Here is a 15096-nt window from a genome sequence, read left to right as displayed (position 1 = left end):
CGGCCGGTGCTAGCCAGGCCGCATTCAGTTATCATAAGAGGAATGCGGGTTCGAGCAACAATCCCCGTACCGCACCCGAGACCCACGTTCTATTCCGCCCGCCAGCGTCCTACATCAGGGGGCGGGCCCCCAGGTCGGCCGGGGCGGAGCCTTGGGCGCTGATTGGCTAGAGCGCCCCGAACGGGGGTTGTGTCCCAGCCCTGGCCCCGCCCCGTCGCCACTTACTGGCCGCCCCGCCCCTATCGCGCTCCCTCAGCTTGCAAGGCCTGGAGCTGGCGGGTCCCGCGCTGCCCCGCGGGAGGGGCCGAGCCCGTGTTCCTCCTCCCTACCGGTCCGCATCCTTAAAGCACGAGTCCAGACGCCCCGCCTGTTGGAGAGGGCGCCGGGATCCGGCAAGTGAACGGCGGAGGGAAGCCAGGGCCGACCGTGGAGGGCCTGAGGCCGCAGAGCTGCCGCGGCTGATACGCGAGTGTCTCGGCCTCCACCGAGAGGTTGCAGGACCTGCGAGGGCAGGGTTCCCGGGCGCCATTGCCGGCCGTCAGAGCGCCGCCCGGCCCCTGTTCGCCCTTGGCTGCTCTTCCCTGGCTGGGAGGAGCTGCAGCTCGGGATCATCGCTAGCCCCCGGCCGGGACTCGTGAGACGGGTGCCTTGTCTGTTGCCCGCGCAGGGCCGCCCGGGCCGAGACCATGTTTGACAAGACGCGGCTGCCGTACGTGGCCCTCGATGTGTTCTGCGTGATCCTGGGTACGTAAGTGCCGCCGGGCCGGGGGCGTGTGTGCGCGCGAGCCGGGGTCTGGTGCACCGGTGGCTGCGGGCGTGTGTCTTCTGGGAGGGGACTCGCGGAGAGCGGCGGACTGGCGTTGGGGGGGGTGTGCGCCTGACTCGCGCGCCTCTCTGCGGGCGAGACACTGGGGCGGCTGCCGCAGCCCGAGGATCCCGCTTTGCAGTGTGCACCCCGGCTCCCGCGCGGCCGCTGCTGTCTGTCTGTTGCCCACCCGTGCGCTGAACTCATTCTGCTTGGACGCTGTTCATGCCTCTGCACTCAGTGCCTTGCTTCTGTCCTCTGTTTCCCGTTCCACTCCCAGCAGAACAGAGTGGGCTCCTCCTGCTGTAGGGAAACCTGGTCGCTGGCTTATCAGGTTCAGTAGCGAAACCGGAGGTTTGATCACGGGGGGTTCTCAGTAACAGGCTGCAGTGCCTGGTTTATCTTACTTGTGGGAAGCAGTTTAATTTTTCGTCTGTAAAAGGCTAGAACGTTCCTAATTAGAAGGTGTTACTAGGCTGTAAATTGTCAGGTTGAAGTGGGTGTGAGGATGCCAAGTTTCTACCTATATAAGTCTGAAGAAACTTGATATTTTTTTTGGGGGGGGGAGTTGCGGTGCACGCCCCAGACCTGCTGTTCCTTTCTCCGCACAGACCTTTCCGTGGTATAGCTTTCCGTCTTCTGTGACAGCTCACAAGGAGCCCTGGACATTCTTAACTGCAGCAAATTTGGCGTTGTCTTCCTGATGGAAGAGTTCAGTTCTGGGGTTTCTGGTTGCCAGTTACTCCTTTCTTTTGATGAGAAAGAATTGAAGTCATCTAGATAAGGGGTAGGCGTTGGAATGAGTAACTTTCACCTTTTAAAATATGTATTGTGTAAGGCAGTACGTTAAGGAAAACACACATAAACAAGAAGGCCTTCTTGAGGTTTGGGTAGTCCTACTCATGTGCAAGTAGCGAAGAAATAGTATTAGCAGGTTCTCAGGGTTAGAGATATGTGACTTAGCAGTATTCTAGATGGCAAGCCTGCATTACGGCTTTTCTGTGATGGGAAATTCCTCTGGTTTTAATCCATTATTCCATTCTCCTGCTTCGAACCAGACCATTTAGGTGCTTGCAGTCTTGCTTAATTCTTAGAAATTATGAAACATTTTTACTGTTTATCAAGACACTACCTGTATTGCTCCACAGTGAATTGTAGGAATTAAGTTTAGGAAAAGGAAATGCAATTTTGGAACACTTTTTATAGAAACACAAGCGATCCTTTCAGATGTCAGGATATATTAATAATTACATTAAAATATATTCAAATTTATTTGCAACAAAAAGTTCCTCTTTGGTAAAGATGTTAAATTTTAAATTCACTTCATGGATTGTATAAATGTCTAACTTTTAAAATTTAAAATAAAAGAAAAAAATGTTAAAATTTAAAGTGTACTTTAACTTGTACTCAGTGTCAGTGGAGCTTTGTTAAACTTCATTTATATTTTCATGGAGAGGAAAATGTTTGGTCAGAAGTAATTTGGATAATTCGAATATATTGGATATTATCCTGTCATTGCCATATGTCTTATACTGTCAGAATTATATATCAACTTCCTCTTTCCTACCTTATGAGATTTACTAATTTATAAAACAAATATTATGTTTTATCTTTGAGCCAGGCACTCTACTGCTTGACAAATGAAACAATAATGCTCTGAAGTAGCTCAAGCTAATGTTATTAAACATAGAGCCATATAGTATATCTACATTTTGTTTGTTTTTTAAATTTATGTATAATGGAGGAACCCTATTGCAGTACGGTTTTAGAAATTATAAGTTCTTGTAGTTTATATTTTCAACATGATGCAAACATCACACAATTGTTCTATAGAGGTAATTTATTGTTGCATTGGCCTAACAGTTACAGGATTTATGATGGCTCTCAAAAAGATAAAATTGTGCTTACGATTTTAAATGTCTTTGGTGGTTTTGGAAAAAACTTGTTTGGGGGATTTGTGCATTAAGTATGTTTTAGGAAAAGATACCTGATCTCTTTGAAAAATGTTTTACCTGTTTTTGTATTAATAGAATTTCTTTTATAGTAACTCAGTGTATTGTCAAGATAAGCCCAGAGTTCTCTTTTTCTACATAGCAAATGAAGTATTGATTTATTTCAATTTGGTATATAAGATAACATTAGATTTAAGAATATCACCTCTTTAGAACAGAGAGCAATGAAGGAGAATTGTGGGGCAAAAGATAAAAAAAAAACTTCATTCTGAGTTTTGGAAGACAATATATTTTTATAGCAAACTCACCTTTCTGGTGGAGTCTAAGGGTCATTTTAAATTTGGCTTTTATTCATCTTACCAGCAGCAGGAGATTGGCAGCCTAAAGTCATGGTGGCTTGAAGAAGATTATCAACTTGGCATTAACTCTTTTCTTTTTCTGTGGAGAATCTACAGGTCAGAGTTGACTATACCAACAAAAAGATGATTAAGCACTTTGTAAGTACAGGGTTATGTGAAAATGTTTCATAATTACAATGTGAATATGTTCCATGTTCTGTTAATGACCACCCCAACATCATATAGTATATCCATTTTAATAGGACAGTGTTATGTGATTGTGTTACATGGCTACATTATAATTTTACAGAGGGTGATGTCTGTCGAAATGATCATTAAACACATCCTCTGTGTGTGCCTGTGCGCGTAAGCATTTCTACCCCAGTCAACATAATCATCACTGTGAAACATGAACTCCTCTATATAATATATACTCAAATTATTAATTCTTTCAGTAGGTCTGGTGAATTCTTAGAAAAAGAGAGTTTTGAGAGATGATGTGTATTTGATTCCTTTCGGAAATGGAGCATAGTCTTGCCATCTTTCTCTGTCTCTTTTGATGATGAGTTCTGTGATTGTAGTAAAGGCCATAAACATCTTGTGAGCACACAAGACAGGCTGCTCTACAGAGGATGATAGTGGGCTGGTCTGAAAGGAGCTGTGTGTTTTGTCCAATGTGCGTAACTGTGCCCTGAATAAAACTTATTGGGGTTTAATTGCTGAGGGTCGTTCTAGATTTTATCCACCATGGCTTTAGGCTGTCATCATTAATAGACAGTGAGTCCAGTGCACGCTGATTGAAGGTTAACTTTGTGCCAGGTCCACGTTAGGTGCCAGGGATAAAAAGATGAATAAGACAGTCCCTGCCCTAAAGGAGATCAGGGTCTAATGAGGGAGAAACAAACAAGAGGTTATAGTACATCACGATAAAAATAATAATGGAGGTTTGGAATAGGTGCCTTTCGAGTTAGAGAAGGAAGTCGTCACAATAGATAAATAGGTTGTCTCTACTCTTAGAGATGCAGAAATGACAAAAGTTATCTGAGATTATTTTCATAATTTTTTTTTCCAAATCGATATGAGGTAGTAGGAACTCAGGTACCTATTTTATGAGTTTTCTGCAGGCAGTCTCATGGTGTCTAGAAGATTTAGATGAAACCGGCAAACCTTTTTATGTGCCTATGTTTTTCTGGGTGGCGGTCATTTAGAATACCTTTCTGTGCTTTATATTCTACCTTTGCCCCACCTAATCTTTTCTCCACCCTGCTCTGTGCTTTGAGAAGTGACTTCTGTGGACTGTATTAACTGAGCATTTGCTTTTTGGTTTCTGGTCGGCTTTGGCCAGTTGGACATCAGGAGGAGGCCTGGAAGAGCCATTTCCCTCTTGCTAGATGTGTATTGCCAGAGCAGTCTGAGTTTTGTGAGTAGGTCACAGCTTCTATTTAGTGGCCCTCCCTGCCAGCCAGCTACAGTTACAGATCTTTCTGGGTTTTGGTAACTCTTTACTTGCCCCTTTAGGCCTAGAGGTGACAGTGGCTTCCTGATATTGCTAGGCTGGGAGTATTTCATCTCTCTTGCTGCTTTCTCTAAACCCTACCTATACTTTTAAAGATGGTTTCTTCACTATATTCTCTTGAATACCGTATTTGAGAGTGCTGTTTTTTTTGCCTGGACACTGCTCATAATACTCACGTATTATCAGATCTGATATAGCTTCTCTTTCTGCACTTGTAGTCAATCACAGCTGCCCATGATAGCAGATGCAAACAGGAGTTCATGGACCCAACATTGGCTTTCTTGGAATGGCAGGGGTCATGGTTTCCTCAGAATGCTCCAGATTCTCTATCACCATTATGCCAAATCAAAGTAGTAGATTTAAAGTAAAATGTGGCAGTGAAGAACTTTGGCGGCCAATACTAGGTGGTTGTGGGATCCTTGTTACATATTCTACCCCAATGATTATCATCATAATGCTGACATTATTCTGTCCCTTAAGTAGTATCCGTAAGAAGTGGTCCTTTTCCTTACCCTCAATCAGGGCCCCTTTCTTATGGGAAAAAACCCAAGTATTTAATGATTTTCATCTGCTAAATAGTCTGCAGCATTTTGTGCCTTCCCTTTTCTCCTAACATTTACTTGTTCATTAACTCATATTGAATATGTAGTTGTTTAATATCTAGTAAGTGCTGGGCATTGTGTTAAGTACCAAAGATAAAAATAAGTAAATAAGTAAGTACAGATGGTCTTCTGCTTAGGATGGTCTGACTTGCGACTTTTTTTGTTTTTACACTGGCATGAAGCTATGCACATTCAGTAGAAATCATACTTCAGATTTGAATATTTATCCTTTCCCAGCTTATTGGTAATGTGTCATGATGCTCTCACGATGCTGGACAGCAGCAGCCTCATGATTTCGCGAGTAAACAGTGGGTACTCTTAGTGTACTGTGTTGCCAGCGGTTTTTGGATTTTGTGTTTTCGCATCAAATCATGTCTACAAAATGCCCATTTGTGTTTCCTGCTTCTGGGAAGGAGGAGGAGAGGAAGGCCGTTACTCAAGATAAAATTCAAGGTAATTGGCCAACTGTAGGCTAATGCAAATGTTCTGAGCACATTTAAGGTAGGCTAGGCTAAGCTATGGTGTTTAGTAAGTTAGATGTATTAAATGCATTTTTGACTTAAGATATTTTCAATTTGCAGTGGGTTTATGGGGACTTAATTGTAAATCGAGGAGCATCTGTAAATAGATAAACAGGACTTAGTACTTATCCTGATCACTTGCCATTTCAACTTCTATTATCTTCTATTAAGCAAACTTCTTCTACTTCCAATGAAGATTGACTGAGTTTGTTTCTTTGTTTTATATAACTTTTCTTTTTCCTTCCAACCATAGAGAAAGTGAAAGAATCTCAGAAAATGAACAAAAATTTGTCCATCTGGCATATTCTTGGGTCAGACTGGAGTCCTGTTGCAAGGTTTTTTCTACCTTTAAATGGCCAGTTTGGAACAAAAGCAGAAGTCTGGAGGAAATTGCTACTATTTAGCTCTACTTGATTTTATACAGTTGAGTTTTAACTTAAAATTTACTTTGCTTAGAATAGAGATAGAAATGTTCAGAGACTGTTCTCTTCTATAGATTTTATGAAATGTAAATTCTTCTTTATATTCTTTTTGAATTACATCCTTTTGGAAACTCATGAGCATTCTATGACTATTAATTTCGTTTTTCCTTAGTCAATTTTGACTGAGCTCTACCAAAGTTTCTGATGCGTTACTCAGCTTGGAGAATTATTCTGATTCTTTTATATAAGAAGTTCAAGTTAAAATTGTTACTGTTTATCCTACTAAAAAAGACGGAAGTTGGTAGAAAGTCACTAAATTCCAAGATTTTAAGTGAATCAGTTAACATGTAGTTTCAGTTTTATGGAAAGCAATTTGTAATGTTACTTGTCTGCTTTCTCTCAATTTTGGTGGCTTAATTCAGCATTTGGGATAGAAATACACAGTCTTGGTAATAGGCTAGTTAGGGATTATATAGGCATTGTCTTGTCTCTCTTTTTTTATTTTCTTTTCAAAACATTCATCATTCAGATATTATGAACGGTAGTTACTATTTTCCTTCTGTCCCTTTTCTAATTACCTTATCTTTCATTGTCATTACTCCCTTCCCCGCTTCTCTTCCTCCTGCTTGCTTTCTTCCCTTCAGCCTTCTTGATATCTAGGTTTAAAGACCAGATGGCTGAGTTGTTTTTCACTTAACAGAAACTAGTCTAACATTGGGAATGACTTGTTCTTTATAATTTTTTTTTTTAAGCATTAGAGAGACTGCATAGTTCACTGATGAACTCTGGATCCAGACTGTCTAGGTTCACATTCCAGCCCTTCTATTTACTGTGTGACCTTTGGCAAGTTTTCTCTTTGTGCCTCAGTTTCCTCAGCTGTGTAATGATGTAATTACCAACCTCATTTGGTTGTTGTGAGGCATAGATAGGTTAATATGTAAAATGCTTAGAGCAGTTCCTTGCACTTAATATACATGATATATGTTTGTCAAACAAAATTAATCCTCTGTAATTTTACTAACTATAACATGATAATTATTTTAGTTGAAATAACATCAACCACTTTTGTATTAGGAGACAAAATCAGAAACTTTTAAAAAATACCCATGAGTACTCATGGAATGTTTTTGAAGCTTACAGAGGATCTTGAAATAGCAGTGTTTTACCAAGTCATGTGTAAAAACCACATAGGTGATCTCTAAGTAGTGGTAATCCCAGCTGTGGTGGAAATCGACCTGTATAGGTCTGTGGTAGAGTGTAATTAAACAAATGGAAAACTTATACAGTGGTCATTCCTGAATTTTAGCTTAATCAAGAAAATGGAGTTAACGGCACTCTCGTCACCTTCATTATTTTTATTTTCAGGCCTTGGAAATGGTCCCTCCTCTTGTAAAAAGTAGACCTAATAATCCTAAAATTTTTGAATGACCTTAATTATACATCCTCATTTGTGTAAATTCTGTTATTTTAATTCCTCTCTGCAATTAAGGCAGCAAAGAAAAAAACTTATGTAATACCTCTTCATACCTCTCTCCCTCTTACCCTTGTTGTTTCAATCAGATACTTATTTTGATGTATGCTAACCTGAGATTGTTTTTTATGTTATGTGACTACAGAGTTAAGTTTTTAAAATATTTGACTTTGCTTCATCTTTCACTTATTTATTGAGCACCCATTATGTGCTTAGTACAATGCTAAGAACTAGAAATATCACTGTGAAAAAGATAAGGTCTCTATACTAATATATAAGGAAATTACAGATGTTTGTAAATGTCATGAAAGAAGGCAAGGTTAGAAGAGAGTGAGACATTGGGGCCCAGAAACCTCAAGGAAAGCTTCTCTGAGGAGGGGGGATTTGAATTGAGATTTAAGGATGAAAATAAGTTGACCATAAGGAACCGGAAGAAGATGAGTCCAGGCATAGGGAAGAGCCGCCATTGAGGGCCAAAGGGGCAAAGGACATTTTGCAACAGAAAAGAGGCCAGTGTGGCAGGAATACAGAATGCATCCATGGTGAATTTTGTAATTCTTACTAGTGAATTTTGTCATTCACTTCTAAATGTCGGAGTGGATAATAGTAATAACTGACATTTATTTAGTACTCACTAGGCCTTCTGTGGCCTGCGAAGTCTCCAGTCAACTTGCTCAGGGATGGTAGCTTGGTCATATCCATTTTATAGATGATGGAACTGAGGCCTAGAATAGGTGGGAAACTCTCAGTGGAACCCGGGTAAGAAGTTGTGTGGTCAGGAATTGGGAAATGCATTTTTGAGGATTATAACTTTTGAGTGTAAATTGGTCCAGATTCTGGAAAGGTGATAGTAAATGGAGAAATGGAGAGGGTAAGGAAAGAGAGATTAGAGGAATTGGCTGCAAAAGCAATGATTATTTTAGGTGGCCTATGATGTGGCTTCAGAGTCAGTTTCTGCTTACTATATTTTGAGCATGTGTCTGCTGTCTAAAGGAGGCACTTTAATTTGTTATGACTCAATCTGCTAATAACTACTAAGAGTTTGCCAGGAGGGTATACCATACTAGAAAATGTAACTGATTTGCCCTATTCAGAATTTTTCTTCAAATAGCATTATCACTGTAGGCATTCCTACACAGGAAAGGAAGACCTTTGTCCTTTGCTTGATTTCATGTGAGTCTTGTGTGTAGAGTTCGGAGTCACCTTTAGTAACTCATTCCAGCAGATATAGTTAGAACCTCTTGGTTTAGCTCTCAGTTGTCACTGCTTGGAATGTTTCCTGAGTCTTTTTCAGGGTGGAGTTCCCAGGAAAATGACATATAGGAAATGTGTAGCGGATGAGCTCTTGAGTTAATTGGCAGCTTGTTAAGCCAGGTTCTGCCTTGCCTTTTGGTTTCTTTACGTCAGCAGCAAGAAAGATGGATTGGCTGCCTAGGTGCTTGAGTGGTAAATGAAAAGAGAAGAAAACCATTATTTATTAAGTGCCTACATGAGCCTTTGGGAAATGTCTTACATAAACTCATGTAATCATCACAAAACTCTGTGAGGTGTTTGCTTCATTTTATGCCCTAGCGTTGGGTATACAAAAATGGGTGGAAAAATTAAATAAAACCCATGCATATCCAATAGCTTTTTGCTTGATGTGGAAGACAGAATCATAAGAAACAATGACAGTACTATGTGTGATAAGTTGGGTGCCTGATATGTCATTGCACTGAGGTTACTGAGAGTAGGTGAGAAAGGCTCTCCATTCTCAAGAGGTACACAGAGCCTTGTAAAGGGAGATAGGCAGGTGTCTAAATAATGCCTATCTATATTTTAAAACAATTTCTCCTGAGACCATTCCTTTTACTTTCCAGCAGAGATAATGTAAACCTTTGGGAACATTACTTTTGGCTAGTGCTAAATTCTGGAAATAATTGCTTAGATAGTTCAGAATCCATCTGTATTACTGGGTGAAAACACTATAATGAGGGTGCTTAAAAAATGGGTAGCAAATGGTAGTCATTCAAATATTTGTCACACGAATGAATAGGCAGTATCCTTGAGTCAGCCATTCTTCTGGGGTTTGAGTTCTAGCTCCATCTGTTAGTAATCACTGAATGACATTGGGCAGGTACTTCAGTGCTCTCTGAGTTTCCTCATCTAATGAGGAAAAAGATGATGCTAATAGTGCCTTCCTTATAGTGCTGTGAAATTAGATAATGTATAAGACAATGTATGTGAAATGTTTGGCATAGTCCTAGCCTGTAATGCTATTATCATTATCATTATTAAGCTAATAAAACAATTTGGTACCACTGACCCAGTCTGTTATTTAAATTCGATATGTGCTGGTTACTTTTCTTTTGGAATATTATTTATGTATAGTTTTAGCTTCAGTTTAAACAGCACTGAAATTGGAACCTGGTTCATATTTCAGTTTTTAATGCACAAATCACTGTAAGAAATGTTTTGATTACTTCTAACCTTTTTCTTTCTGGAATCAGGTACCACAGTCAGATATTCTGATTTTACTTGTAGGTGAGCAGTACTCCCACAGCTCCTAGGCAAGATACCCAAATGAACGTTCATGGTTGGAGAAAGAACAGCAAACTAGAAATAGGAATAAACAAAGATGTGTGAGGTCGTAATGGCATAGTTTGGATAGTCGTAACCTCTCTTAGTACTCAGCTCCTAAAACAAATATTTTATTTCTTGAATATAAACTGGTCAAGAGCTAAGTTGCAGTACAGGTTGAATGAGCTAAACATAACCAGTTCTCATCATAACTTCTTTTGATGGATAAGAATTTGTCTTTTCTTCTTTCTATAGAGTTTAGGAAAAGATGTATAGAGGGATACACCTATTTGCAGGAATAATTTGTTCTGGGATAGTCCTAATTTAGGTAATATTCTTCATAGAGGCTATTTGTTAAATACATGACTAAATGTATTTAAAATTTATATTTTTATAATATTTTTCTTTAAAAAACTTTTTAAAGAACATTTTTTCAAATGAAATCCCATTTTGATTTGGAAAATATACTTAGCATAGTTGTGCAGTGTAGTAGAAGCAAGTGACATTTGTTGTATTTTGCTTTTTTCCAAACAGCATGGATAAAAGAAAGGAATTTTAAATGTGCCCTTTTCCAATTATTGTCTCTGTCTGACCCAAAGGCCCAGTTGGGGAAAAGAGTTCTTAAATTGTGATGTTATCAAAACTTGTTAGGCAGGTTATAGATAGCACTCAACTTTATAGCTAGTGTTGGATATCTACATTAATGTTAACTTTATGTTCCACAATATGAGTGAGAATCTAAGTGGTGCCACTGAATATAATCAAATCTAGTAACAAGTAAATTACCTTTTCTGAAGGTAAGTTTTTTGCATAGCGTTCCCCCTTGCTTAGGATTTGACATTGTGGATGACGTTTCAGTGAGTGGCAATATATTTATTTATTAACCTTATTTAAAGAGTTCAAAATGTGATTTAGTAGTGAAAGCAGTTGGCTTGGAAGCCAAATTCTGATCATGCTTGTGCTACTCTCAGTGATCATCGCATGGTGACATATTGAATGTAGGGAGTCAAAGAGAGAGAAATATGAAGGATAATTCTGAAAGTTCTGGCTTATATAATTGGGTAGATGTTGGTTCCTGTGAGTTACTGAGCTGGGGAGCACTATGAGAAAACCTGATTTGAAATAGGAAGGAGATTGGAGAGAAGATAGTTTGGTTTTGAGCATGTTATGTTTAAGGTGCCTATGAAATTTCTAAGAGGAAGTGTCAAATTTTCCTCTGGTTAAATGGGTCTAGAGCTGAGAGGAGTGATCTGACCTTTGAGAGTCATTGGCATATTTGTGGTAACTAAAGTCATGAGAATTGACGAAATCTCAGGAAGAAGTTATGAAGTGAGAAGGAGAAAAGATTTAGGACTGAACTTTGAGAAATACCAACATCTCAGCTGGTTGGAGGAAAAGGAAGAACACCAAGACTGGGAGGGAACTCTTTAAAACCCAGGAGAATGTTTCTGGAAAGCCAGTTGAAAACATTGACTGGAGGGGAGAGTAACAATGTGTACATTCTCCTGAGAGGTCAAGTAAGATAATGTCTGGAAAGTGTTCACTGGGTTTAGTTACAAAAGGTCATTGATAACCTTATGTAAGTGAAGCCATTCCCAGATTACAGTGGGCTGAGAAGTGGGTAGTTGGTGCAGAAATGGAAATTGTGGGTATTGGTAATTACTTTTAAAAGTTGGACTGAGAAAGGAGAATGTAGTAGCTTAAGGGGTAATACACCCAAATATTGGCTGAATGAATAAATGCACCTCATAGGCCTTCTTGAGAAGATTCCAAGCATAGGCCAGCAGGATCGTTTCTGAGAATAGGAGGAAGATCACTTAGGGGCATCAGCTTAAACACATATTCTGAGATAAGATATGTCATGGTTTCCTGTGGTGTGCTGAATGGGGGAAGAATATCTTGAAAGATAGAGGAATACCAGTTTTAGATCAATGGTAAAGGAATAGTTGAACTCCTCCTACAGAATCCTCTTTGCTGAGAACAATGGATTAGTTAATATTGTTGTTTTCCAAAGTAACTGTTACCAAGTATGATGGAGTCTAGGATTTGAAGCTGTAGACAGGATTTCAGAATCCTGCTTTGCTACATGTTCTTGCTTCAGGTCATACAGGTGATTAGTCTTGCTAAGCTTCAGTTTCTTCATTTGTATAAAGTGGAGCGAATACTGTCTACTTCGCAGATTTGTTAGGAATAAATGAGAATCGACGTAAATAAAGCACCTGGCACTTCATAGGCACTCAGTGGGCATAATGTCTGCCTGTCTTTTTTTCTTGTTTTCCATAGTGGCTGCAGTTTATTGTGTAGTTTTAGCATTGAATGTTTGCCTTACTATTTAGCCTTAAAGGAATAATTTGTGGAAGTCCTTCCTTCTTCAGCTTATCTTCTGTATAAAATAACTTGAGTGATACAAACATATATTTTTGGGAAAATGGATATATGGTTTGCTACTGCAATAATCATAGCCATTAAAAAAAGAAATTTACCGAACTTTTTTTGGCCTTATATGCCTTTTTTTAAAGTGTGTATGTGTTTTAAACAAAGCTTACTAATTTAGATATGCCACTTTAGTGACTTCCTGCCAGAGTAAGAGTTTTTATGTTTTTCTTCTGAGACACACCTTAGTATAACTTTATTTTAGTTTCTGGACCCTTGCCATTTGGCATGATTTCAGACTAGACATGATAGATCTACATAACTAGATCTACTTTTAAGACATAAACTATATAATATATTTTTTATTGGGGGGGCGTGGAAACTGATAAGAGCAGTTGTGGACTCAGGTTTAGGCTTTATTTGGTTGCTTATTTTTATTTGTAGTTTTGATTATTGAATTATTTCCTATGTGTATTTTGAGCACCGAGATGACTAATTTTGTACCAGAATGGTGAAATCAAGTCAGTATGATTTCTTTTTTTTACAAGTTCAGTTGCTAAAGCAATCTCTTTGAATGTTTTAAAATCTGTCCCCAGCCACTATACACAATTTCTTAAAAGGCATTTATGTATTTACTTTTCTAGAAGGTGACTGCCTTAGAAATTTTATAAGGGCATTAGAGTTTGCCAGCTTTATTCAAGAATCAATATAATGGTAAACACACACTTGTTACTATTTGGAATATAGGTCTCACTACTGAGTGGGAGAAGTTATCTCCTGCCCAGCTATTAATAAGGGAGACTTTACTGGTTAAGGGAACTTTATAGATGGCATTGCTGAGACTGGAAGTCTAATTGTTGGTTCAGAGAGAGAAGTAACTTAACCAGGTGTTCTTACCTGAATACAGGTTAAATAATACTCAGTTAAAACCCTACAGGTCATAATTTCTTTAAAGACTGAATAAACTCTGTAGAAAACTATACTTCAAAGAGGAACCTTTCCCTTGATCGACTATCTTACATCATCTTCTGAAGTTTGTTAGCTATCAACAAGCCTTTAAAGAAAAATTATTAAAATACATGTAGTTAATATTTGATGAAATGTTCCTGTGCATCTGTTTATAGATTTTCTAAGTTAAAAATTACTTTTTTCACTAGAGGAGCTTCTCATTTTTTCTTGTTTCATAATTTGTAACATATTTTACTGTTTTGACTTTGGAAATACATGGTATTTCCTTGTATGAATTTAGCATAATGTACTTAACCTCCATTTTTGGACATTTGAGTCTTGGATATGGAATACCATAATTAGTAAGATCTAGATTAGCTTTTTTTCTTTAAAAATAATTATTCTGTGATTTCCAAATTTTCTAAAATTAACATGTAATAAATTGGTAAACTCTGAAAAGCCTAGAAAAGAAAATAAATGTCACTGCTAACCTCACCATCACCCAGAGAGGAGCCCTTTTAACATTTTGGTTGTATACCCTTCCAATGCCTCTTTTCATGTCTGTGAAGTCACACTTGAAAAAAAGGGGGAACAAACCCCATACTTTTAAAAAACCAAATTGAGATATTGCTACATATACTCTTAAATTTTTTTTCCTTATTTTTCTTTTTTTGGTCTTCTTTCTTTTGTTTTTATTATTTTTTTCTTATCTTGCTCTTTTTTCTATACTCTTTAAATTTTAACATAGTCTTCTACAAAATTACTTTTAATGGTTATATGGCATTCTGTCTTTACTTAGCATAAACCACTTTCACTTTTTTATATTTAGGTTATTTCCAGTGTTTGTGCTATTATTTTGAATACAACATCCTTATAGAAACTGGAAAACCTTGGGTTGTCCATCCAGACTATCTCAGTGTGTTCTGGCCTTTCTACCTTTTTCTCTTTACCAATACTTCCTTCTTTAAAAATAACACCAGATCAGGTGGACAAACTATTTTTTAAACAATTTATTGACTATCAGGCAATGAACATGCTGGTCTCTGTGAATTCAGAGATCAAAGAGACACGCAGACACATTTTATTTGCTGGAGATAATTTTGTTGGTGATAGATTTATGTATGTATCAGCTTTATGGGGAGTCAGAAAGAGCAGTAGTTGTGAAGGCAGTAGGCAGAGGAGAAGGATCAGGGAATAAGCATTTATTAAGCTCTTTTAATGTGCCAGGTGCTATATCACGTGCTTTACTAGGCTCTTAGTTTGCAGCAGTTTTGAGAAGTATGTAAAGTAGTACTTATTCACCCATGTACACTCAAGTAGTCACTGGGAGAATGCCAGAAGTAAACCCAGCTAGATGTATCTGACTACAAAGCCCCAGGTCTATCCAGGACCGCGCCCTGCCACACCAAAGGAAAGATTCCAGGAGTAGCTGAATAGAAGCTAGAATGGCAAGTAGACATTAGTTAGGTGTGGATGGGGGCAGGGTCATTGTGTAGAACATGGCAAGAAATTTGAAACAGGTGAGGGGAGTAAAGAGCAGTGATACGAGGCTTAAGCCAACATTTTTTAAAAAATTTACATATAGTAAA

At 38.6% G+C, this 15096-nt stretch overlaps 1 protein-coding gene across 2 annotated transcripts in view; it reads left to right on the top strand.

Moving 5' to 3' along the window:
• The first annotated feature begins 246 nt into the window (after positions 1 to 246).
• PLPP1 (phospholipid phosphatase 1) overlaps positions 247 to 15096 on the top strand; it is a 71898-nt gene continuing 57048 nt past the window's right edge. The window contains exon 1 of one of the 2 annotated variants that reach the window (XM_039869950.1): positions 247 to 744. In XM_039869950.1, the coding sequence (XP_039725884.1) occupies positions 687 to 744 (58 nt within the window). In that variant the 5' untranslated portion in view covers positions 247 to 686. The remainder of the gene's footprint in view (positions 745 to 15096) is intronic. The other variant, XM_039869951.1, reaches the window with a different exon arrangement.

Source organism: Pteropus medius, unplaced genomic scaffold (genome assembly GCF_902729225.1).
Source record: "Pteropus medius unplaced genomic scaffold, Ma_sr-lr_union100, whole genome shotgun sequence".
Lineage (NCBI taxonomy): Eukaryota > Metazoa > Chordata > Mammalia > Chiroptera > Pteropodidae > Pteropus > Pteropus medius.
Note: the sequence above shows the minus strand (reverse complement) of the source record. Positions and strands in the feature narration are given on the sequence as shown.